We start from the raw sequence: 25,426 nt of genomic DNA on the forward strand, positions 1-25,426 counted from the left end.
TATTGGATAAAACTTTCAATAAAGAGTTGTAGTCATCAAAAGGGGGGAGAATGTGAAGACAAGCTTCTCAAAGTGTTTTGGTGAAGACATGCTCTACAAGCAAATGTGCATCGCAAAAAGAATGGTTTAAGACTTAAGCACTCGTCAAGTTTCACTTATAAAAGAATTTCAAATCTTGAAGATTTCTATTGAATTGGATCAAATTATTAAGATATAAAGTTCTGAACCTCTCCATGTTTATTCAAGTGCTCAAGAATTTCAGTCATACATGTTATATCCGCAACTCCCTTTTGTAGGATTAGAATGCCATCTACTCTTCTCACTACCAAGTAAGTGAGACAAGTGAGACAGGTGAATGGAAAACTTTCTAGCCACATATATTTAGCTTTATTGTAGCAAATTACAGTAAAGAGAACAAACATAACCTTCTACTTCCAAGTTAACTTTCACTCCACTAGTCATAGAACAAGCTGCCATAAGCTGTCTTCTGAGTTTGTGTGCTGAAGCAAATTTATAGTGGACTCAAATAAGATTAAGAATAATTAATTTACTTGGACTACACTAATGCTATCTGTGATCTAGCAGTATACTTTTGATGTTCATATATAAGATTATTTGAAAAGGTTTTAAATTGGATATTTTGTAATGAGATGAAGAATCCACCTGCGTGATAGGCTCTTTGTACGAATTCGGATCAACAACTTCTCTAACCCTAAAAGATTTAGCTGTGGTGGCAACAAGAAAACAGATAGTAAACCAAGAGGTTATGATTTATGACAGGTTTTAAGGTTTTTAAATAAATTCGGAGAACAAATTATGTTACCATTTTCACACTTCCGTGTATTGTTGTCAACACCAATTATTCTAGATGCACCTCTTAGTTTTGCACCTTGAGCAACCTATTGAACATGAAAGTTATGGTTTGCAAGATATCATATCTGTTAAGAAGATTATAAGACCTCAAGAGTACGAGGAGAATTCATATGTAGTTGTTGAGTATTTGGACTTACAGAAAAGCCAACAGTTCCGAGACCAAATATAACTATTGTTGATCCTTTTGTCACATCAGCAATATTCCATGCTTCACCCAGACCTAATGCGAATTTGTCAAATAATCAATAACACAACAAAAAACTGATTAGTGGCGGTAGAGTTTCAATGCTCTCCATGAACTATAGTTCATGAACATTCAGTCACAGTTCAATTAAATTCGGCTCAGTATATGTTTTTTTTAACAATCCTACCAGACTAGTCTTCAAATTGAAGTGTCAGTGTTACATAACTTCAAATAATATGGTTTTTTGCTTTTACTGTTAAAAATAAACAAATGGAAAATTTTACCTGCAGCAACCCCACAGCTTAGAAGGCATTTTATCAAGAGGTACATGAGGACTAACTTTCACTGCACATCCAGAATGGACAACTGTATATTCACTAAAACTTGAAACATCCCAATAATGATAAACAAGCTTCCCTTTTATTGAGAATCTTGTCTTTTGATCACTATGCATTGAACCCTTTCTTTCTAATCCCAAAACTTGTCAAATATTACTTTTTCCTGATTTACACATTTTGCATGACATACGAATTTCTCCAATAAAAACTGTTAGCACACGATCCCCTTCTTTGAATTCAGTCACTCTTAGCCCTACACTCTCAACAACCCTGCAAAACCATTACTCTATATTTAATATCTAATATAGAAAGTTATACTAACATCCAAATCTGCATAAAATGAGGGTCCGCAGCTTTTAACATCTCGAATAATGAAAGTTCTAAGTTCTAACTTTTGTACCTGCTAGCACTATTGACAAAAAGTTCTAAACCACGCCCAATTAAGTGATGGCACTGTCAATGAGGTAATTTTATATCATCTAGAGAAAGACAAGTGGGAGAAAAACAAGATCTATAATGTTTTGGTAAACACACTTAACAAAAGAAACAACAATAATAAAGCATTTTTCCCATTAGGTGAGGCATGTACATAAATTAAATGATGCAATATTGATATATAAATTCAAAATAACAATGTATAAATAGTAAAACTTCTTACCTAGTTTTAATCTTACAATAGACCTCTCATACTCATTTCACGAAGAAGTTTTTCCGCCATATCATTTTCATCTTTTTCGAACAAAGAAAGAATAATTGTTTCATATGTTTTAGCATTTGGAATGCAGCCATTGTCTTTCATTTTTGACAGCAAGGCCAATGCTTCATCAAACAAGCCTTTGTCACAAAACCCTCGGATCATAATGGTATATGTATAGACATCTAGATTGTAGCCTTTAACTAAAAGATCTTGAAAAATATCTTGTGCCTTCTTAAGCATTCCACTTTGGCAGAGTCCCTTGATAAGAATATTATATGTATACAAACTTGGTCGAATACCCTGGTCTTTCACTTTTCTTAACAACACAATTGCTTTGTCAACATGGTGATTTTTTAATAGAGCATCCAATATAGAATTGTAAGTTAATATATCAGGTGGTTGACCTCTATCACGCATCTCATCCACAAGCTCCAAAGCATATGAGATTCTCCCTGATTTGCACAAGCCATCAATAAGGGAACTGTACGTTATCGTATCAGGAATGATTTGTCTCCGATGTATTTCTTCGAAAAGATTAATAGCTTCATCCACCATTTTATTCTTACAAAATCCATTAATCATGATATTGTAGCTATGAACATTAGCAGTCACTTTTCCCTGGGCCATAGCATTGAATATATCCTTGGCCTTGTCCACTTGTTTAACCATACAATATCCATCCATTAAAGAGCTATAAGTAACAACATCGGGTTTTGTGCCTTTTTTCATCATGGCAGCAACCACTGCTTTAGCTTGTTTCATTTTTCCTTCCTTACTAAATGCATCAACCAATATATTAAAGCTATACACACTTGGGTTGATGTTTTCTAATATCATTTTGTATAACAAACCAATAGCATCTTTGACTTGACCCATAATGCATAAGCCACAAATTAAAGTATTATAAGTGACAACAGTAGGAGAAACTCTCTTAGCAACCATTTCAAAATATAAATCAAACGCATCATTAACAAGTTTATCTTTACACATACTATCAATAACAGTGTTGTACATTACCACATTAGGCTGAACCAATTTCCCATCAACTTGTCTCAGCAATTGAAGGGCTTCTCTTGTTTTTCCAACTTTACATAAGCCATTAATCAAGGTGCCATAACAAACTTGGTCCAAACGAAATCCCTGCGCTACCACCTTGTCATGAAAGTGCAATGCTTCATGGACCTCACCCTTGAGACAGTGACCCTTGATGAGTGTAGTCAAAATTATGGTATCTGGCCGATAACCCTTCTTGAGAATGTTGGCAAATACAGAAAAGGAAAAAGAGTTTAGACCCAATTGACAAAAGCAATTGATCAAAATGCTCAAAGTAACTAAATCTGAAGCAACTCCGTTCAATTCCAGTTTTCGATGAAGTGCAACAGCAGTGGAGTAATGTTTGGCCTTGACAAGGGAACCTAAAATCTTGCCAAATTGGATGATGATGGATGGAGTAGGATTCTGATGGAGCAAGAGATTGAAGGAGGAAACGAGATTGTCTTTCTCTTGGTTATGGAATTGAGAGTATAACCTTGAGTTTGAAGATGGGAAGTAACGAAGGAAATTAGGGTTTGGAAGATTGAAATGACGAAAATTGGGAATGAAATTAGGGTTTGGAAGGTTGAAATGACGGAAATTGGGAATGAAAAGAGATAAATGAATACACCTAGATCCTGAGAACAGCACCACCATTGTACACAAGTATGTGGAATGGAATGTCTCAGTTAACCTCTAATGAAATAGTTAGTTAGTGCAATTACATTATCATCTCGAATAAATAATTTATAAATTTTAATTAAACTTTATATATTTTTAAATTATTTATTTAATCTCGTTCCAATAATATAATTCAAATGCATTACGTGTTTTTATTGAAATGGTTAGTTTGAGGAAAAAAATTATTTGTTTGAAAATCACTATTTGAAACATCATTCAGATCATGATAGTCAAAATTGAATCAGTCGGTTCATCACTATTTGAAACATCATTCGATTAGACTGGGAATTAGACATATGTCATATCTTGTAACAAAATCATAATATAAAAGGCAAGGTAAATGGACTCATTTTGGTAAGAAATTTGCTTACATATTGAGAGATTGTAGGTTATACTCTCGTTGTCGGTCTCTTTGGTGGGTGATTTGTAAGTACCTTTATAAGAGCGTTCTCCTTGCCTTGAGGATTGCCCTGACTCTGATGAGCCCTTAGAGCCCAATTCACCTAAACTTTTGTATCTAAAAAACATAATATAAATTAGGAAACCTATCAAAAATCGATTGAATAGGGTAAAATTGATGATTTGGCTGATTTTATAAGTTGGAACATCTTTTTATTTCATATAATAAAGAAAATTTAATGACATTGTTTAGTTTGGCAAGATGAACAATCATCTACCTTGTATATTCTATAGTAGCAGAAAAATAAAAAATGAAAATGTAAGTTCTTCTTATTTTTCTGCTTCATCTTTAGTTCATCTTTGGAAAATGACTGACATAATAAAAAATTTAGAAAGGAAATTGACGAGAAAAAAGGTAGAGTGGGAGTGTCAATTCCCACAAACAACTCCATTGTTCCATTATTGAACGAGAACTAGAGAGATATGTCTTGAAGTTAACAGCGTGTTCGCTGTGAATTTTTGCGAACAACCTCTGGTTTACCAAAACTTGTAGAATTGGGTTACTTGCAGGATCAACCACACAAATCCTAGGACATGTGCAGATCTAGATGGTCTTGAAGATGTCTAGAACCACTTTCATATATTTCATTTTTGTTCTCTAAGTGTTTTATGTCGAAGAAATGTTGATTAAAGCGTTTAAAGAGATGTAAATTTGACAAAATAAGGTAAAATGGCAGAAAATAAACTGACGAAATGTAAAGTGTCGAAAATAAAGCGTAGAAAGGTAACAAACTAGAAAGCATAAAGGAAAAATATAAAGAACTTTGTTTTCTATGAAATATAACTTTGAAAGAAATTGGTGTTTGTTTACACATACATTTTCCAAATATGACTCTTTTCTCTCACACGGGTACTTTGAGTATTTTCAGGAATTCTGTACAAGTAATTTTTCACACTTTTTTTCCGATAACAACTACCCTATTTATATACAAATAACATAACTGTTACTAACGACCAAATCCTAAAACTGTGACACATGGCTTTCTTCCTTTCGCCAGATGCTTCCACGCATTTTCTGCCAAACGTCACAACTCTTTTGAATTTGAATTTGTACTTTAAGTCGAAATGACGTCTTCCTTCAGGCTTTTTGTCGAATTGTCGATATACTACAATGTTCTCCATGTCTGTCAAAGGTGTCTTCCCAGCTGCAGATATCTTGTCGAAATGTCGAAACCTCCATTTTGTCGAAGTGTCGAACCATACTTATTTGCCAAACGTTCATCCCATGTTGTTATTTGTCGGAAGAAACATTTTGTACACCAAATCCCATGGCGTCAAAAAACGCACGTATACAAATTGCCCCCCAGCAAAGACGTTTCGACTGTGTTTTCTAGAGAAACAGTCATTTGTTGTCAACCAATGTTTTGATGCCATGTCATTTAATCTTTATTAAATCCAAGTCTGATAATCTCAATTTCCAATGCAGATCCATCATTACACTTTCTTCACAATGTCACGTCTAGCCCACGTTCACAGCCTACTACCATCATTTCCTCACATCATGGTCTCTTTTCAACTTCCACCTCTTTATCATTCCCATCAGAAATGGCCACGTGTCCCACTAACATCATTACCATCCTAAAACGTTTCAACATCTTCTTCCTATAAATACCCATAAACCTTTTCTTTAAACCCTTTTCCGCTTCAGATTTCCTTTCTTCATACCCATTTCTCAAGCTTTTCACAATTTTCTGAGAAATCTTTCTAAGTTCTTCCTAGCAATGGCGCCTCAAAAACCTTCAAGCAGCAAACATTCCAAGAAGAAACAAGACTCAGCTTTCTCTCCTGTGCATGATTTAAAAGGACCAATGACGATTGGAAACCAACAGTATGTTCCAGAACCTCCAAATGAGAAAGAAAAAGAATGCATCTATAAATCTCAGGTACTAATCCCTGTTCTTATTTCTGGGAATTGTCATGCTATGTTAGGCCCCCTTCCAAATTTAGAGATAAAACCAGATCGCTTAAAGGAATTTTTTCCATCTTACTTTCACACAAAACCCATAGGCGCTGGAAGAAAACCTCAGCCTAAAGAGAAAGTTGTAGAACCAAAAGACTCATCGAGTTCGACGGATATTGGAGAGTTGGACTTAGCCTATTTGAACTATCCCAGGATATTTAGAACTTGCCCATGGTCGAAAGACCCTTCCGACTACGTATCTTGGTTAGATAAAATCGAAAAAGTTAAAGGGGCTTTTTGGAAAGAGGTAGGCATTTTCGACCTTATCCAGTTGTCGAGAGTAGGACCCAATATTTGTCCAAATATGCTTTTAACTTCTCTCTACTTCTGGGATAGTACTTACAACACCTTTCACCTCCCTTGTGGGATGGTTACGCCTACCCTTTTCGACGCAGCAGCCATTGTTGGTCTTCATCCCAATGGTATAGATTTCGACCCTACTGTCTTAAATGAAGATACCATTGCTTTCGAGACTAGCCTTGCACCCTACTCCTTATTCATGTCCTATTATCACGATAAGAGTACTACTGAAGTTTTAGATGTCGAACATATAGCTTTTCTAACACTATGGCTATCCAAATATGTGTTTTGTTCTCGCTCTCTCCAGGTTGCTAAGAGATTCATTACCATGGCCAATCAGCTTCATGCAGGCACAAAACTATGCTTGAGCGAAATGATTCTGGCAAACCTTTATGAATCTCTGAGTGAGAGCGTACATCTTTTAAAAAACACCAAAACCCAAGGTAAAATCAACTTATCAGGACCTTTCTGGCTCTTGCAATTATGGCTCAATGCCACATTTGAAGCCAATCTTCCTGTAGCACCAGAAATAGATGAAGAAGAAGTAAAAAATAGGACTGTCGAATGGCCAAGGTTGGTGCTAATAACGCCAACTGACGAAGGAATCAGCCTTCGACAAGCTTTCAAAAGCTATGTCATGATGTTTGCTAAGAGTTATCAATTTACTTCGACCATGGCCCCTTTTGCTGATAGAAAGATCGGACCTAAGTGGTTTACCCAATAACTGCCTTTGGAGATGCAAAAGGATGAAAATACATTTCTGAATGTTTGGGAATCATTCTTAACCCCTAGGCTCCTTTTTTCTTACCGTAACACCACTAAAAACCAAATTGCTTTGATAGTTTATCAACCCAACCTTGTTTCTAGACAGTTTGGCCTAATCCAGATAAAACCTCGACCTATATTTCCCAAGAAAGGATCCATCATCTTTTATAACTCCCTTCATACTGAAGACGAAGGCAAAGAGCTGTCGAAGAAACTAGCTGATGATTCTCTCGACATTCGACCAGTTATATTTCGACCATCATTCTTATGCACTCCTGAGTTTGACGAATGGTGGAAAGATTACTACTCCAACAGATTTTTTGACGTAACTGCCTTTACTACACATTTGACAAATGCTTTCGCTTTTGTGCAGGATCGGACCAAAAAGGTATTCAAAGACACATTAGGGAAATACAGAAATTTCAAAAGTATTTCGAAACTGCGTATAGACCTGATGATCTTAGTCGAACCATACACGAAGCAGCAGCAGAATTGAAACGCAAACTGACGGAGAAGTTTGAAAAACTGTCATTGCCTTCAAACCTTCGACCAGAGGCGCGTTATGACCTGGCTTTCAGCTGTCATCCACCAAAATTCCCTCCTTTGCCAACCGCTGAATTTGGGGTGGCATTTAGCCCTCCATTTCCAGATTGGTTTGTTTGTGGGGACTTTATGAAAATTCTCCGTCAACAGTACAACAAACCTGCTGAGCGTGTGGTTCCGACTAAGTATCATCTGGGCGAATACCCAGGACACCTTCATATTGGAATAGAACACGTTCACGTGGAGGATCCCATTCTTGAAGGTGTTCACAGAAAAACACGATTTTTTCTTTTGTTATTCTAACTATATTATCATGTATCTCTTACACTTATTTTTTAATCTCCTTTCTTTCCTTAGCCGTGAAGATCCCTGCTAAGAAAGCTGCTGTCGAAGCGTCGCCCAGTACTGCTAAGAAGCCTTCGACAAAGGTACAAAAACTTTTTCTCTTCTTATTATTCTTCTTCCCTTTTTTCAAAACTAACTGGCTTTGGCCTGCATGACTAGGTAAGTCGAAAACCCCCAACAATCCAAAAGAAAAAGAGTGAAGAGGAGAGAGGCGAGGATAAAGTCCCTAATGAAGAGTCTGGTGACGAATCTCCAGAGTTAATCCCTCCCCCTCAGAAGAAGAAGAAACTCACGAAGGTCTCTTCCCAAAGATCCATCGTTAACCCAATTAGGAAGGATTCTGCCAGTACTCCTCCTGCTAAGCCTCAGTCGAAAGACACGGGGAGTGGGAAATCCGGCTTTAATACTGAAATTCCTGAGGTAATTTTTTATTTCGACAACATATGTTCACCTTTCCTACATCTTTCTTCTAAATCTTAGAATTTATTTTTAGGAACAAGTGGCTGTCGAAAGAACGCTTGAGAAAATTCTGGAGGAAACAGCCCCAGAGGAAGATATCCCCACAAGTGACCATGACATGCAAACCGTAGCAGAATTCGACACTACAGTGGGCGAAGCTTCTGAAGATGAATCTCCTCCTCATCCGGGATTAAATGTTGCACCTCAGGGTGATGACATTGACATGGAGGTTGTGGTCGAAGATGATCCTGAAGATGGAGCTGCCAGAGATGGGGACAACCAGTCGAAACAAACAGAGGCTGAGCATATTTCGACGCGAAACACTCCACCTGCTCCTGACCGGACCCAAGGGAGTGGCAAATCGACTGGTTCGACCAGCTTCTCTCGCGAGGAGCTTGAAAATCTCAAAGTGCAAAGACCTTTGGAGTATCTGAAAGCCATGCTTAGCACCCGTTTTAATTTCCAGGATTCTTCGCAGAGTAGTTCGACCACTTCTGGGGCAACTTCTGAAGCACCATCACTTGGAAACATCTTGACCAAAATTAAAACGAAAATCCTTGATGTCGATTTGTTTAAAGTCTTGGAAGAGAATTCCCTTGCTCATATTGATCTTAAGAAAATTTTGAAGCAAGTGAATGTCCTGGAAGCTTCTGCTGAGATTGGAAGTTTTGTGATGGAGCTGATGACTCTCATTGACTTGGCCACTGCAGATCTCCATCGTCAAAGAGATCTCACCAATCAGATCTCCTCCAAGTCTGAAACTCAAACTGCTGAATGGGATGCCGTTTCGACTTCGACTGACAAAGTTTCAAAATTGCAAAAGCTTTCTGAAACTTATGTCAAAGAAGTTGCTGCTTGTGATGACAATATCCAAAAATGGAAAAACAGATAGCAGCACTTCAAGAAAAGATCTCTCAAGAAGAGAAACGTAAGGCATCCATACAGCAACCCAAGCAGAGCGAGATTGACGAAGAATTGAGGGTGGGTATTCGACATGCAGAAAAAGCCCAGCAACTTAGTCAGGAGATTGAGACTCTCTCTAGTCACAAGATTCTTTGTGATCATCGACTCCAGTTTCAGAGGCAGAAATTCGCCACTTTGAAGGATACTTTTGCCAATTTTAATTTGTAGTCGACTTTATTTAGCAACTCTCAGCCCTTTGAGGCTTTTTTTGTAATAACTTTTGAATGCCATTTTTATTTGGCCCATCTTATCATAATTATGTTTGCACTTATTCTGTTACTACTTTTACTTCCTGCAATATAGGCTTATACTTTTTCAAATACTTGCCATTTATTCTTAGGATTCTCTTATCCTTCTCTATTTCTTCTATTTCGTACGCGCCGTTTGAAAATGTTTTCAAAACCTGGAAAGGTCCCTCCCATTTAGGAGACCACTTTCCCATTAATTTATCCTTTCGATCCATAGGAAGGATTACTTTCCACACAAGGTCACCTATTAAGAAGGTCTTGAATCTTACTTTCTTATTGTAAAATCTTTCGACTCTCTCCTTTTGTCTTCTTATTAGGTCTAGCGCGCGCAGCCTTTCCTCGTCTAAATCAACTAGTTCGTCCATCATCATACTCCAATATGTATCTGATGGGATTTCATGATGCCTTTGCACTCTAACCGACTGCAGATATATTTCGACTGGCAAAACTGCATCATGTCCGTAAGTCAACTTGAATGGAGTCGAATTCGTTGCCTCTTTGGGGGACGTTCGACAAGCCCACAAGGCTTGATCCAAAGTCTTATGCCAATTTCTAGGTTTTTTCCCCACATGCTTCTTAATCAAGTTTATCACTACCTTGTTGGCTGCTTCAACTTGCCCATTGGCTTGAGCGTAGTAAGGTGTCGAAGTAAGGAGCTTAAAACATGTTTCTTGTGCAAATTTCTGCATGTTTTTACCGGTGAACACAGATCCTTGATCTGTTGTTATTGTCTCAGGTATCCCAAATCTGTAAATTATGTATTTTTGGATAAAGTCTATGACTGCTTCTTGATCCACATTCGCCAATGGTATAGCTTCAGTCCATTTTGTGAAATAGTCTATCCCAACCAAAATATACCTTTGTCCTTTTGAGGAAGCTGGTCGAATCTCCCCGATTAAGTCCAACGCCCATCCTCTGAATGGCCAAGGTTTTATAATTGAGTGCAACTCACTTGCAGGGACATGGGGTATGCCTGCATGTACTTGACATTCCTGACAACCTTTTGCGAATTCGACACAGTCTTTCAGCATTGTTGGCCAATACATTCCTTGTCGAAATAATAGCCACTTCATTTTGTGACCTGCTTGGTGTGCGCCACACGCTCCACTGTGTACATTCGACAAGGCTATGTAGGCTTCGTCTTCACTCAGGCATTTCAACAAGACTCCTTCTGCAGTCTTTTTGAACAATTCATTTCCCAAAAGTACGTAACTCAAAGCTCTGTATTTTATCCTTCTTTCTACTTTCTGATTTGGGTCTTGTAGATAATTCTTGATAGGCTTTCTCCAGTCTGTAATTCCTGAATCATCTATGTTGAATATCTCAAAGTTTTCTTCGTCATCGTATCCTAATCTTATTGACTCCAGATCTGATGGGGACAACTTGGTGGATACGACTCTTCCTCTGACTTCAATGGCTTCTTCTAACTTTTCCTTCGACACTTTGTATCCGGATGCTAGTTGAGCAAGATCGTTCGCTTCTTGATTCTCCAACCTGGGAATGTGCCTGAAGACGACATTGTCGAACTCCTTGAGAAGTCTATTGGCTATTACAAAGTACATGATTAAATTTTCTTTCACGCACTTATACTCTTTTGTCAACTGCTTTATCACCAGTTCGGAATCACCCATTATTTCGACTCTCGTTGCCCCCAATTTCAACAAGATTTCAAGTCCAGCGATCAAAGCTTCATATTCTGCTTCATTGTTTGAACACAGACTTTCAACTTTGTACTTGAATTTTGTTGGAATTCTGTCAGGAGAAATAATCAACATCCCCACGCCCGTTCCTTTTTTATGACTGGAACCGTCGAAATACAATTTCCAAGGTTCTAATTCGATGTATTCCACATCTTCGTTTATAGAATGGTCGGCTATGAAATCAGCGACCACTTGCCCTTTCACAGCTTTTAAAGGCAGATATTTCAAAGAGTATTCTGTTAAAGCTAAAGCCCATTTTCCAATTCGACTATGTAAAATAGATTTAGATAACATATACTTTATTACGTCGAAATGGGAAGAAATATATACATCGACAGGTTTTATATAATGCTTCAATTTCGTACAAGAGAAATATACACATAGGCATAGCTTTTCTATAATGCTATATCTAGTTTCGGCATCATTTAGGACTCTACTGAGATAATAAATGGCTCTTTCGACGCCATTCTCGTCTTCTTGACACAACATACTTCCTAATGTTTTGTCTGACGCCGAAATGTACAATCTCATATTTCTTTTTCTGCAAGGAGACATCAGGATTGGGGGACTAGCCAGGTACTCCTTGATTTTGTCGAAAGCCGCTTGCTGTTCTTTCCCCCATGCGAAGTCTTCCTTCTTTAGTCGAAGTAGAGGAGAGAAAGCTTGTGTCTTCCCACTGAGGTTGGAGATGAATCTTCTGAGAAAGTTGATTTTCCCTAGCAGAGACTGCAACCCCTTTTTGGTTGATGGCGCTTTCGCTTCCATTATGGCCTTGGCTTTATTTTCGTTTATTTCGATCCCCTTCTTATGGACCACAAAGCCTAAGAAATCACCCGCCTGCACACCAAAAGCACATTTAAGTGGGTTCATTTTCAAACCAAACTTCCTCATCCTTTCAAAGGATTGTCGAAGATGATCTATATGACTTTTCCCTGAAACAGACTTAATCACAATGTCGTCAATATACACTTGCATGAAAGTTTCGATAAAGTCATGAAAGATGGAATTCATGGCACGTTGGTAAGTCGCTCCAGCGTTCTTTAAACCAAAAGGCATTACTACCCATTCGTACGTTCCTATTGCTCCAGGACAACGGAAATCCGTTTTAGGAACATCTTCTTCAGCGATAAAAATTTGGTTATAGCCAGAGTATCCGTCTAACATACTTAAGTACTCATGGCCGGCTGCAGAATCTATGAGCATTTCTGCCACTGGCATAGGATATTCATCCTTTGGGGTAGCCGAGTTTAAGTCTCGAAAATCAATGCATACCCTAAGTTTGCCATTTTTCTTAATTACTGGAACAATATTTGCAATCCATTCAACATACCTGGTTGTGCGGATGAACTTGCATCTTAGAAGTCTTTCGACCTCTTCTTTTATTTTCGACAGGATTTCTGGTGCGAAGCGTCTCGGAGTCTGCTTTACTGGCTTATTTCCTTCCATTATTGGTAACTGCATTTCGACCAGACTTCTGTCAAGACCAGGCATTTCGTCATAATCCCATGCGAAGCAGTCTTTGAACTCTTTCAGCAACTGGACTATTTCGACCTTGAACTGGGGGTCCATTTTTGCGCTTATGTATGTTGGTATATGTTCTGCCCCCACTCCTAAGTTTATTTCTTCTAATGGATCCTGCGCCACCATCTTCTCATTAGTTGACACCGGATCTTTTTCGAATCCTAGAGGTTCGTCGTCATAAATGTGTCAAGCTTTTGGTGTTGCCATCCGCCCATTTGGTTGTTATCGTGATCTTCCGCCACGTCTTCTTGGGGACATTGTTTGTTGGAGTTTTCTTGGTTGGCTTCGACAGCCATATATTTCACTTCAGCCTCGAGGGCCTCTTTGAGTTTGTTTTCGGCTATGTAAGCCGTAATCTTCTCGAGCGCTGACTGTTCACTCGTCATCGTCAAATTCGCTTCCCCATCCTGTTGGCGCTATGTGAGTAGTTCCCCACATATAGGTTTCGCCAATCACTTCTTTATCCCACTGGAAACCATGCGTAGGATGAAGGTACATGGAGCAGTAGGGATTGTCTGTCGCCTTTAAATCGAATTCGGCTGGGCTGCATGGAGGTATGTGAGCCAGGTTTTTGTCGAAGCTTTGGCTGTTGATATTGTTTATTTCTGTCATGAAGTAGCTTTGATCTGCCTTAATGTTTTCGACGATCCCGTCTGGCCTCCATATGGCTATTCGCTTATGCATCGAATAGGGTACGGCTCCTATGCCATGAATCCACTCCCTTCCAAGCAGTAGGTTGTAGTTGGCCTTTGAAGCGATGACTATGAACATGGTTGGCCTTGTTATGGTTCCAACAGTTAAGTTTACTTGGATGACGCCCATAGTTGTTCCTACTTTCCCTTCGTAATTCGACAGCACCATGTTGTGGGGTTTCGCGTCTGAATCGTCTTTTCCAATCTTCTTCAGCATGTAGTGGGGCATAAAATTCACTGCCGCTCCCCCATCCACCAGTATCTTATTCACACCGACATTTTCTACCCTCCCTTTTATAAACAAAGGTTTCAAATGCGCTTTCATGGAGTCGTCTGGTCTTTCAAAGAAAGCGTTCTGCTCTTCGACGCACCCGTTATTCATCACGTAGTAACAGACGGGCTTGTGTGCCATCGTTTCCTCTTCCATCTCGTCTTCTTCGTCTTCGACCTCCATGACTCTATCATAGTCTCTAGGGAGAACGGAGACCACGTTGCAGATCACGTTGAAGGATGATTCTGAGTCAGAGTTGAAACTGTCAGTTACTTCGTCATCTTCCTGCATCTTCGCCTTCGACGCCACTAATTCGACAACTCTGCTAGGATTGATCTGGAGGGGAGTCTCTTTTATGCTCCTTGTTTGACGATTGTTGCTAGATTCTGCTTCGTCTTGTCCATTCATGTTCTTTTTCGCCATCTCTATTTCTGCCCTCTTCTGCCTCTGGAACCTCCTCCATTGGGATCTGGACATGGGGTTTTTGCCTTTGTAATTCTCTGAAGGGTATGGTCTTGGCTTGTGTTTTTCCATTTCCTTCTTGCCCTCCATCGACGCGCCTCTCTGAACCTCAAACTTTCCCCATTTCTTCTGCCCCTGGGCGTCTCTAATGGGTTGAACCCATTTGTCGTCCGTTGCTTTGTCAGATGGTTTATAGGTGTTCTGGCGTCTCTCTCCGTGCCTCCACTGGTGGTGATCACTTCTCCTTGGGTCATATCTCACTGTTCCCCAATTCTCTTTCCTCTTGGTCTTATCCACCGCTTCCAGGTTGGTTGCTGCCTTCCTGTCGAAGACTGCACTGCAGCGTGGGCACAACATCACTTCGGTTTTCATCCTTTGGCACCTCTTGATTAATTCCATTAAGTTTTCCTCCTCTCTAGGATACGCCAGCCTTTGGTACTCTTTCCGACGACGATCTTCGCCCTCTTCGGCCTGGTCCTTCTGAGATATTTCCACCATATTTACCCCAATATTTCGTTCGTCGGCGATGCTTAATTCGTTCATCTTTCTAATGAGCCTCTCTTCTTCGCCTTCGACGCCTTTTGGTGTTTGGTCGAACTCTTTCTCTGGGCAGCAGCACCAAGATATGGTCCTGGGACCATGTTTGCAACAGCATTTGTTCCAATTTCTTCTGGGGTCTTCCATTGTCCTACGCAGAATCCCACTGATCACGGGCTTCGAAGGACCGTTAGCGGCTTCCGCTTTGATTTTTGTGACTTCTTTACTGAAAGGCCCCATAGTGTTGACGCAGTTGGCGATATCACCTTTCTTCGTTTTGTTAGAATCAAGGCCTTCAGCAGCCTTGTTTTCAATCACGAGGTCTTCAGTAACCCTCTCTTTCGTATTAGGGGAATGCTCAATTGCGTCGACTGTTTCTTCATTGTTGTCTGAAGAAGCATCTCCCCAACAGCTTGGTTGGATTGTGTTGATGTCGATCTGAGAGCTTGCCGGCGTATTGTACTTCACAAGATAATCATATTTCCCACTTGGCTGCCCCAAGCGGTCCCAATTCTCCTCTTGTCGAAACTCCACATTCTCGACAGCATTGTCACCGTCCTTCTTGTCGAAACCTTCAGTAGTTTCTATTCTTTTCTGGCTTGCGAGATCATCAGCAATCTCGACCATGTTGACATTTGCGTCGAAACTTCCAGGGGCTTCCACCATTTCCAAATTGCCATCAGGAGCAACTTCGGCCTCCACCATGTTCACGATGGATGGTTCAGCGTAGTGGGCTTCGACTGCCTGCATAGGATTCGAATCGATCTTCATCTGTTGTTTTGGTTTGTCACCAAACTTCAGCCTTCCGTCACGGATAGCATTTTGAACGAGATCCCTGAAAAGGAAACAACGAGACGTCTTATGGCCCAGAAAATTATGGTATTTACAAAAACCTCTCTTTTTCTGTTGTTCCATAGGCGTTTCTTTAGCGCCTGGCGGTTTTATTAATTGACCATCTTTAACCAACAGATCGAAGATTTCGTCACATTTGGTGATGTCGAACGTATAAGTCCTTTTGGGGAACTTGTCGTTGGTTTCGACTGGGTTTCCGTTCGACGGAGTTAGTACTTTGCACGAATAAGGTGGGCCTTGCTTCAGTTCTGCTAGGTCAATCTCTTGTTCGTCGAAGGTACTTGGTTCGTTTTCGTCGTACTCATCATCTTGGCGAACCCCTACGTAGGCTACCCTCTCTTTTTTATTCTTATTTGCCCTGAATTTTTCGTCCCTTAACCTTTCGACCTGTCTCACTCTATCTGCTAATTGTGCCATATCCCTCAGATACTGGGTATCTAGTTTCTTCCTTATAGAATAATCTAGTCCCCCTACGGCCATTTCGACCAACTCATGTTCTGGCACTGGGGTGAAACATCTAGCCTTTAGCAATCTGAACCTATTTAAATAATCATCTATTGGTTCGGAGTGTTTTCTCTTAACACTGGCTAATTCTTTCAGACTTATTTTTGTTTGTCCCATGTAGAATTGTTCATGGAACATCCTTTCTAACTGGGTCCACGTGTATACTGAGTTTGCAGGCAAAGATGTAAACCAAGTAAACGCGTTTTTTGTTAAGGAACTAAGGAAATATTTTTTTTTCAAATTTTCATTACGGGCTATTTCCCCTGCTTCGATCAGATAACGTGCCACATGTTCTATAGTGGACTCACTAGTGTCCCCTGAGAACTTTGTGAACTTCGGGACTTTCCACCTTGGTGGCAGTTCTTCTTGCAGAATATATTCCGATAGTGGGGATGCGTAACTAGGCCTTTGTAAACCCATATTCATCCCATTTTGTGCCATTATCGTTTCGACCATGGCTGCCAAATTGTGTTCGACAGGCGGATTATTATATCGTATCCGTTGTTGCAATACAGCATCCGCGTCTTGGCCTCTCTGGATTACTATCCTTCTAGGCTCTTGTGGAATAGGGACTTCGACACGAGGCTGTTCGACTACATCCTCTTGGTTTCTAACGTTTGTTTGAGGATTATCCAACGGTATCTGGTTTATCGTAGGCTCTTCCTGGACCGCTACCACTGGGTTATGAATCACTTATTCTCTGTGTCGAGTTTGAGGGACTCCAAAGAAATCAGCGATGCGCGTCATCTGCGCCGCCAATAATTGGTTTGTTTGGGTGGTGTTTTGTATTAGGGGGTTAAACACCGCTCCCATTTGTTGTGTCAACATTTGGACCATATCATGATTACTCTCGTCCATTTGTTGTCTAATTACTTGCGCCGAATTATTTGTTATCGGCGGCACGTAAAGTGGTTGTTGATTCAGTCTACTCATGTTTCCACCATATCCTGACCCTTGTAAGGGTGAAGACACGTTGGCCATCGAATCCGAATATATTAATGGGGAATTGTGTAAATTTGCCATTACCGAAGTTGGCATTCCAAAGGGTTGTTCCCTACCAGGCGGAGGCAAGGTGAAATTTGTTAAAAAAGGCCTAGAAGTGTTCCCCACAGGAGGGGGTGTCCCAACGGGCATTTGTTGTGCCCTGAAGGACGAACTAGGCGCGTTTTGCGATATCGAAACCGCTGGCATCGACCCTGTTGACGAAGGTACAGCCTCTGACACAGGGACCGATCCTATATTGCCTTCTGTCGAAGGGGCGGGGTTGGATACTGGGATGGATTCGTTTGGATTATTTGGCTGGTTCGCCATTTTCCTTACTCTTGTTCTTTTAGGTATTTCTACTTCGGATACGGCTAATTTACCGCTTCTCAGTTTCATACAACGAAGAACAAACTTTGATTAGTGATTATCTAAATTTCTAGATTTCTGCACTGTCCCACTGGGCGTGCCAATTTGTTCGCTGTGAATTTTTGCGAACAACCTCTGGTTTACCAAAACTTGTAGAATTGGGTTACTTGCAGGATCAACCACACAAATCCTAGGACATGTGCAGATCTAGATGGTCTTGAAGATGTCTAGAACCACTTTCATATATTTCATTTTTGTTCTCTAAGTGTTTTATGTCGAAGAAATGTTGGTTAAAGCGTTTAAAGAGATGTAAATTTGACAAAATAAGGTAAAATGGCAGAAAATAAACTGACGAAATGTAAAGTGTCGAAAATAAAGCGTAGAAAGGTAACAAACTAGAAAGCATAAAGGGAAAATATAAAGAACTTTGTTTTCTATGAAATATAACTTTGAAAGAAATTGGTGTTTGTTTACACATACATTTTCCAAATATGACTCTTTTCTCTCACACGGGTACTTTGAGTATTTTCAGGAATTCTGTACAAGTAATTTTTCACACTTTTTTTCCGATAACAACTACCCTATTTATATACAAATAACATAACTGTTACTAACGACCAAATCCTAAAACTGTGACACATGGCTTTCTTCCTTTCGCCAGATGCTTCCACGCATTTTCTGCCAAACGTCACAACTCTTTTGAATTTGAATTTGTACTTTAAGTCGAAATGACGTCTTCCTTCAGGCTTTTTGTCGAATTGTCGATATACTACAATGTTCTCCATGTCTGTCAAAGGTGTCTTCCCAGCTGCAGATATCTTGTCGAAATGTCGAAACCTCCATTTTGTCGAAGTGTCGAACCATACTTATTTGCCAAACGTTCATCCCATGTTGTTATTTGTCGGAAGAAACATTTTGTACACCAAATCCCATGGCGTCAAAAAACGCACGTATACACAGCGGCACTTGCGACTTCAGTGTGGAGTAAAGGTGGACCTATAATGTTAGCATTCAAACGCTCAAGTTACTTTCTGAGACAAATATCTTGAATAGATTTGTTGTAATAGTGATAAAACTATACAGACAAAAAATTTGCAACTGAGATAAGTTATGCAAACAGAAAATTTCACAAAGATCTCTTCAATATATATAAAGTAAATACAATAAAGAATTTAAGAGATACTATATTGAAGATGATTGCTCAATCATTTCTTGGAATGAAAAGTACAAGTTTATTGCAACAAAAAAGGAAAAGAAATGCATTCACAAGGAATGCCACTAGATAGGGGAAAGACTTGTATTAAATTCTGCACACCCATCATTTCTTTGTTCCCTCTATTTGTACTATCAAGAGGAATATTTTCTGTTAGGAATTCTCTCTCTCTCTCTCTCTCTCTCTCTCTCTTGCCTCTCCTTGGTTCCATGATGTAAGGATCATTCACCACATGTCATTGGTTACCTTCTTTTTGTCCTTTTCCTTCAACATCCATTTGTTGCCATCTACATGTATTATCTTTAAGCATCACATTACCCCCTCATTAACAAGAACCTTGTCCTTAAGGTTAGGATAGTTGGTATGAAACTCAGACCAGTTTTCCCAAGTAGTTTCGGTTGGTGCCAAGCCTTCCCACTGCATTTGACCTGGCGCACTGGTTGGCCATTTTGAATGACAATAGGGTGATCAATAATGGCAAGGGGCAGCAATATCGGTCCTTGCTCGGTGATGGTCAATGGTTGGGGCAACAGTTGAGTAAAATGATTTCCCTTACATAATTTCAAAGTAGAAACATGGAACACAAGCTGAATTTTGGCAGCAGGAGAAAGCATGAGTGTATAAGCAACTTGTCCAATTCTTTCTATCATAAGAAAAGGACCAAAGTAGCACATACTAAGTCAGGATAGGCCATGTGCGGGAAATCGAATGCGTAGGCATCGAACTTGCCATCGACGATATAGGTTCAGAAACGGTTGTTAGAACCATTGGTCCCCCCGTCGAAGAAACTGGGGGTGGTTCTCCATTATTAGTTGACATATTCTGAGGGTTCGCACTATCTGGCTGGTTTGAATTTTCCATTCCCCTCGTGTATCTTCCTCTTTGTTTATCTTCGTTGGTGGTGGTTACTTTACCACTTCTCAATAACATACAACAAATTTTTCAAAAAGAGAAAGATGATTGAACGACAAGAACTAATAAAACGAAGAAAAAATTACTTTTTTGTTTTCAAAAACAGTTAGCACGGTCCCGTTGGGCATGCCAATTTGTTTACCGTGAAAATTGGTAAACAACTGCTGATCTTCCAAATTAAGATATTTTGGTGACTTACAGGATCGATCAAATTGATCCTACGACATGTGCTAATTGTTTTTAGGGCGAAGTTTAATAAGTGTTAAACACTTCGACAGGTTCATACTTAAATGACTTGTTAAAGAATATAAAAGAAAGATAATGCAAGGAAAGTAATGAAAGTAAATGGCGAAGAAGATAAATTTCTGAAAAGAAAAGAAAAAATTGATTAAATTGCTTTGAATAAAAACATGGTGTCACATCAAACATACATTTTCTCAATTTACACTTTCTCTACACACAAATACTTTGGGTAATTTGATGAATTTGTACAATTTTGAACACCCTTATCCCAACACTAAGACTTCCTATTTATACCAATCAAAATAACCGCTTCTAACGGCTTATTCACCAGATTGAGACAAGTGGCACTCTGCATGTGCGTGATCGCCCACCATGCCCCACGTATGCTTAGCAGTTTAGATAAGAACAAAGAACCCCCTCCCTTATTCGAATTCAACTCCCTTGTTGAACTGTCGTTAGTGATGCTTCTTTTTTCCTACTGCTGGAAACATTTCTAAGTCCATTGTATCAAGGTATTTTTGACTGGAATTTCAAACTTTGTATTTTTGTCGAAGTATTCAATTTCTTCACATGAGCTTATTTCCTTATTTAATTCCCTTAATCCATGTCAGGCGTCGAAATTGGAGCTAACAGGGTAGTTGTTGTAGTAACTCGAATGGCAAAGCAGTAGAATGCTTTGCTTGTTGACAAATTAAGCATTTAAAAATTAACTCTTTGATGTCCTTTTCCATAGTAGGCCAAAAGAATTGGGAGGCTATGCGAGCTTTGGTGCATGTGACTCCAGCATGACGCCCAAAAGAATTGGGAGGCCATGCGAGCTTTTGTGCATGTGACTCAAGCATGACCTGATAATGTGGGATAAAATTGGTTCCTAATAAGCATTGATTTTGAATCTCATCTAAAGTAGGATCATCCTTTACACCTACATATATCATTGAGATAAGTTAAGGAGTTTGCATAGACACAACCGAGTAGAATGAACGACATAGACTATTGGTTGCTATGTTATCAACACCCGGTTTGTATTCAATAGTAAAATCATAGCCAAGGAATTTGTGAAGCTAATTTTGTTGCTTTAGGGGTTTGAATTGACTGATCAGTGAGGGATTTGAGATAGTGATCAAATTTTGTTGCTAATTTTGTTGCTAATTTTGTTGCTTTATGGTCAATGAGATAGTGATCAAATTTTGCCAAAGCTTCAATGATGGAATACAACTCTCACATATAAGCCGATTTTTTTTTGCATCCGAGGGCATAATTTATTTGAAAAATAAGCAATAGGATGGCGAGTTTGACTGAGCACAACTCCAATGCCCGAACCTGATGCGTTTGTTTCCAAGGTGAAGGGTAAACTAAAATTTGGCAACATCAAAATGGGAGCATGTGTGATAGCTTATTTGAGTTCATTAAAAGCATTAGTGGTCGATGGTGTCCAATTAAAAGCATATTTCTTTAACAATTATGTCAGTGGCGAAGCAATAGTAGCATAATTGCGAATAAAGTGTCGGTAATAGCCAGATAACCCTAAGAAACCACGAAGTTGGTCGGTCATGAACTTATTTTAAGGAATTGACTTCAAGCCCTAGGTTGAGAGCGACTTCAGCATGTTCAACACCCCTAGTGGCCTCTTTTCCAATCATCTCTCTTGTGGGGAGTGATTTTTTCCAGGCCAGTTATGCCTTCTCTTTCTCCAAGTTTTCAATCTCTTTATTCAGCTCGGGGATTTTGGCTCGACATTATGCAATTTTATCATCAATCGAGGCTTTCTTGTCAGTATAGTCTTGAAGCTTGACTTCAAGTTTGTTGACTTCTTGTTCAGACGCACTGCTTGCATCCCAAGCCACCCCTATGGCATCTTTCACTCTCTGAAGTTTAGAATTATTTTCTCATTTGAGGTCAATGTCTTTGCAGACTTGATCAAAATAGGCCTCAAATTCAAAGAGAAAGCGGACTAAAGCATCAGATGCCCACTGTTTCTTGAGTTCAGCTAGTAGTTTCTGAATATCAGTCCCAAGTTGGGCATCACCTTCGATAACGCTGAGAAGGTCGACTTCAAATTTTTTTTGGCTTTCAGAGTTGTTGGATTAGGAGATTTACTAGGTCATTACCAGTATCAGCTAACGATGCATCAGAAGAATGGATAGACTTGGAGTATGTCGACAACTTGTGAAGTTTCTGCAGCCTCAATAGGATTTTTTCTCTTGAGGAAGAGGATTTCTTTTTGGCTCAGAGAAGTATTCGACAATGAATCATGCGTGTTAGTTTGAACTTACGCAGGTTCCTGGTTACCAGGTTACTCATTTTCCAGGACGGGAGCAGTTACTGTAGAAGTGCACACCTATGACCTCCTAGGAAATAGGAGTGATGATGAGATCCTGAACAGATCTCGTTGAAAATGACAATGTGTCGTAAAAGGGGTAATGATGACAATGACGTCATTAGAAGTTAAAGCATTGTCAAAAAATACGAAAAAACGCCACGTCTCTCTTGCTTGATCCGAATTGAAACATGGTCTTTTGGGGGGAAATTTGTTACCTTGGATTTTTCGACCTAAGTATAAATGGCAATTGAAAATAATACGTATGCCATGTGGAGGGTTTAAATTGAATGTATCCAACTGGAGGTCGAGTTGGTCTAATATCGAAATAGCTGGAAGTCGAAGAACATTGTTAAAGTTTAGGGACTTAGCGAAATTTTGAGTATGTTGATCAATTGTTTCCTGATTGAGTACTATATTATGTTGGCTAAGGTTGGAGTTCATCATTACAATGGAAATAATGTCGACTTGAGTACTACATGTGGAAATTACTACAGAGTGTGTTGTCTCAGCATCATCGATCCTGGTGATTTTGACATAATTGAGACAATTCCTGGTGACCAATAAAAGTAGTTAAGATATTCGAATGATGTTGAAAGAGCGGGAATTGATTTGAAATGATTGGTTACTCAAAGATACGTGGAGACTCGTCGAAGAAAACGGTTGCATGAGATTGAGACGTGTCGTGACAGGGTTAGTCGATCGTTTGTAGATAATTATTTTAGATTAGTATATAAAGGAGCTCATGTTCATGTTGTAAGGGGTCCGCAATTGTACTCACATTTTTGTAAACTCAAAATATCTGTGCATTTGAGAAACGAGTGAAGAAAATGTACGTATATGTTCCACATTTCTAAATTTAAAACACTTTTACATTCAACCTTTTTTTCTTGCATTAAGTTACATTTCGAGTTCGCATTACAATTCTTGTCATTTTACTTCGTCCTGCATTTCAATTTCATTAATTTTCATTTTCAAATCCTTGTATTCTAAATCTTATTCAAAGTCACATCATTATTCTTCAAATATTACCCTTCGATTTCAACAGTAAAATGTTGCTCAAAGGTTTAAATACACACAAATATTTTCCGGGATATTTTCGAGTTTAATCCCTTAAGTATTAATAGAAACCTGTTTTATTTACCAAACTTTCAAGTAAACACCACCACAACCATCTATTTCAAGTCAGCCACCACAATCCAAAAAGAAAGAAAAAAACTTCAAAAGAGTGGGAAGTCTGTTTCAAGTCAACCTTGATGTTTGTTGTGATGTTTGTTATGCCTTATAAAGGATTTTTGTAATGTTGTTGATGTGCCTTATAATGACTTACTAACAATGGCTTATGCATTTTTTTTAATACTATTGATATGCCTTATAATGACTTACTGACAATGAATTGTAATACCTTTTTGTGATGTTATTGATATGTTTTATAATGACTTAATGACAATGATTTATAATGCCTTTTTATATCATTTTTTTGGAATGTTATAGATATGCCTTATAATCCCTTTAGCTGCATGTTTCACAAGTTATATTTTGTTCTAAGTTTTATACCATTTATGTATCAATGTTAAAACAAATAATAATGGACAATGTTAATGTATTAAAACACACAATAACATTTTTCATTAAACCAACAGAAGGTACATTCATAATGTGAAAACATAACATTGAATTACCCTAATCCTAATTGAAATACATTATTACAAACATAAGGTTCAATCCTAAGCTCAACATCTCAACCACAATGGACATTTTCAACCATCCTTTAATGTGGATAACCTCATTCTTCAATTTGTTAATTTTATTTTTTTGTCTTTCAAGCTTCAAATCTCTTTCATCAACAAATTCATCACCTAACCACTTGAAGAAATTATAGCTCGTATCCATGTAATTTCTGTAATTTCTACAACCCAAAATTTTCTCCTATAGTTGACACTCTTCACATCACTAACATTACAAAGAACACTATCATCTTGACAAAAATATTTCATTCTCTTGTTTCTACGAAGCACGGATCCAAATGTATCAAAGTTGGTGATTGAAGCATTCTTTGCATTCTTTGACAATAAAGTACAAATGGAAGATGGTGATTTAACTGTAATTTGGAGAAGAAAAAAGAACACGATGGAGATGGAAGAATACGAAGACACAAACTAATGGAAGATGGATGAATAGTGAAAAACAAATAAGGAAGATGAAGAATAGGAAACCACAAATCCTAAACCGTTTATAACACAGCATGCTGAGTGTTCATTGTACTGTTTGCATACCTGACATTGCCACCTCAACTATACTTAACAGTTTTTCACCCAAATTAACGGAAGGGACCAAATAATTTAACGGAAGTGAAGTTAAGAGACAATTACGTAACATGTTTTAGTTAGAGGACAAAAACAAAACGCCGCTTAAAATTAAGGGACCTAGGGACTAATTATGCCCATATATATATATATATATATATATATATATATATATATATATATATATATATATATATATATATATATATATATATATATATATATATATATATATATATATATATATATATTTTAATAACTATTATACGACAAAGGGAGTTGATACTTTCCATGATTTTTTCTTTATCATATTTCTCTAGTAATCTTTGTCACCTAATAACTTATAAAATCATGATAAAATATATAGTATGAATTGCTTTTCACTCATCTCTCTCTATGGTGTTGAAGGTGTCAAACTCATCTTTCAATTGGTGATGATGCCAAATCTTATATTCAAACATATAGCTCATGTTACATACTTGAGGTGCTTCAAATTGAATTTTGACACTTGAAGATACATAATGAGTCATTGTTCTTAAAAATGTCATTTGTCAAACAAACTTCCTCTATAGTCCCCTTGATTTGATTTATTGTGAGAGGTAGAATACAATATGTTTGCAGTAAACAAAACAAATTAAATTTTTCAAATACAATACACAGAAGCAACAGATATCCAAACAATATGTTTGAAGTATACAA

The 25,426-nt window shown here is 38.5% G+C and overlaps 1 protein-coding gene across 4 annotated transcripts; it reads right to left on the minus strand.

Moving 5' to 3' along the window:
* Nucleotides 1-214: 214 nt before the first annotated feature.
* On the minus strand, nt 215-3,824 carry LOC127119710 (putative pentatricopeptide repeat-containing protein At1g12700, mitochondrial). Of its 4 annotated transcripts, none has more exons than XM_051050012.1 (7): nt 2,054-3,824; nt 1,342-1,665; nt 1,011-1,093; nt 824-899; nt 664-725; nt 426-500; nt 215-322 (listed from the first exon to the last, which is right to left on the minus strand). In XM_051050012.1, the coding sequence occupies exon 1, from the start codon at nt 3,779-3,781 to the stop codon at nt 2,066-2,068; it is 1,716 nt and encodes a 571-aa protein (XP_050905969.1). In that variant the 5' UTR covers nt 3,782-3,824; the 3' UTR covers nt 215-322; nt 426-500; nt 664-725; nt 824-899; nt 1,011-1,093; nt 1,342-1,665; nt 2,054-2,065. The 4 variants fall into 4 exon arrangements, with proteins under 4 accessions (XP_050905969.1, XP_050905971.1, XP_050905970.1 ...); XM_051050014.1 differs by adding an exon at nt 1,796-1,848 and having other exon boundaries at nt 215-500; XM_051050013.1 differs by adding an exon at nt 1,796-1,874 and having other exon boundaries at nt 215-500.
* Between the last annotated feature and the right edge of the window lie 21,602 nt (nt 3,825-25,426).

Source organism: Lathyrus oleraceus, chromosome 2 (assembly GCF_024323335.1).
Source record: "Lathyrus oleraceus cultivar Zhongwan6 chromosome 2, CAAS_Psat_ZW6_1.0, whole genome shotgun sequence".
NCBI classification, from domain to species: Eukaryota; Viridiplantae; Streptophyta; class Magnoliopsida; order Fabales; family Fabaceae; genus Lathyrus; species Lathyrus oleraceus.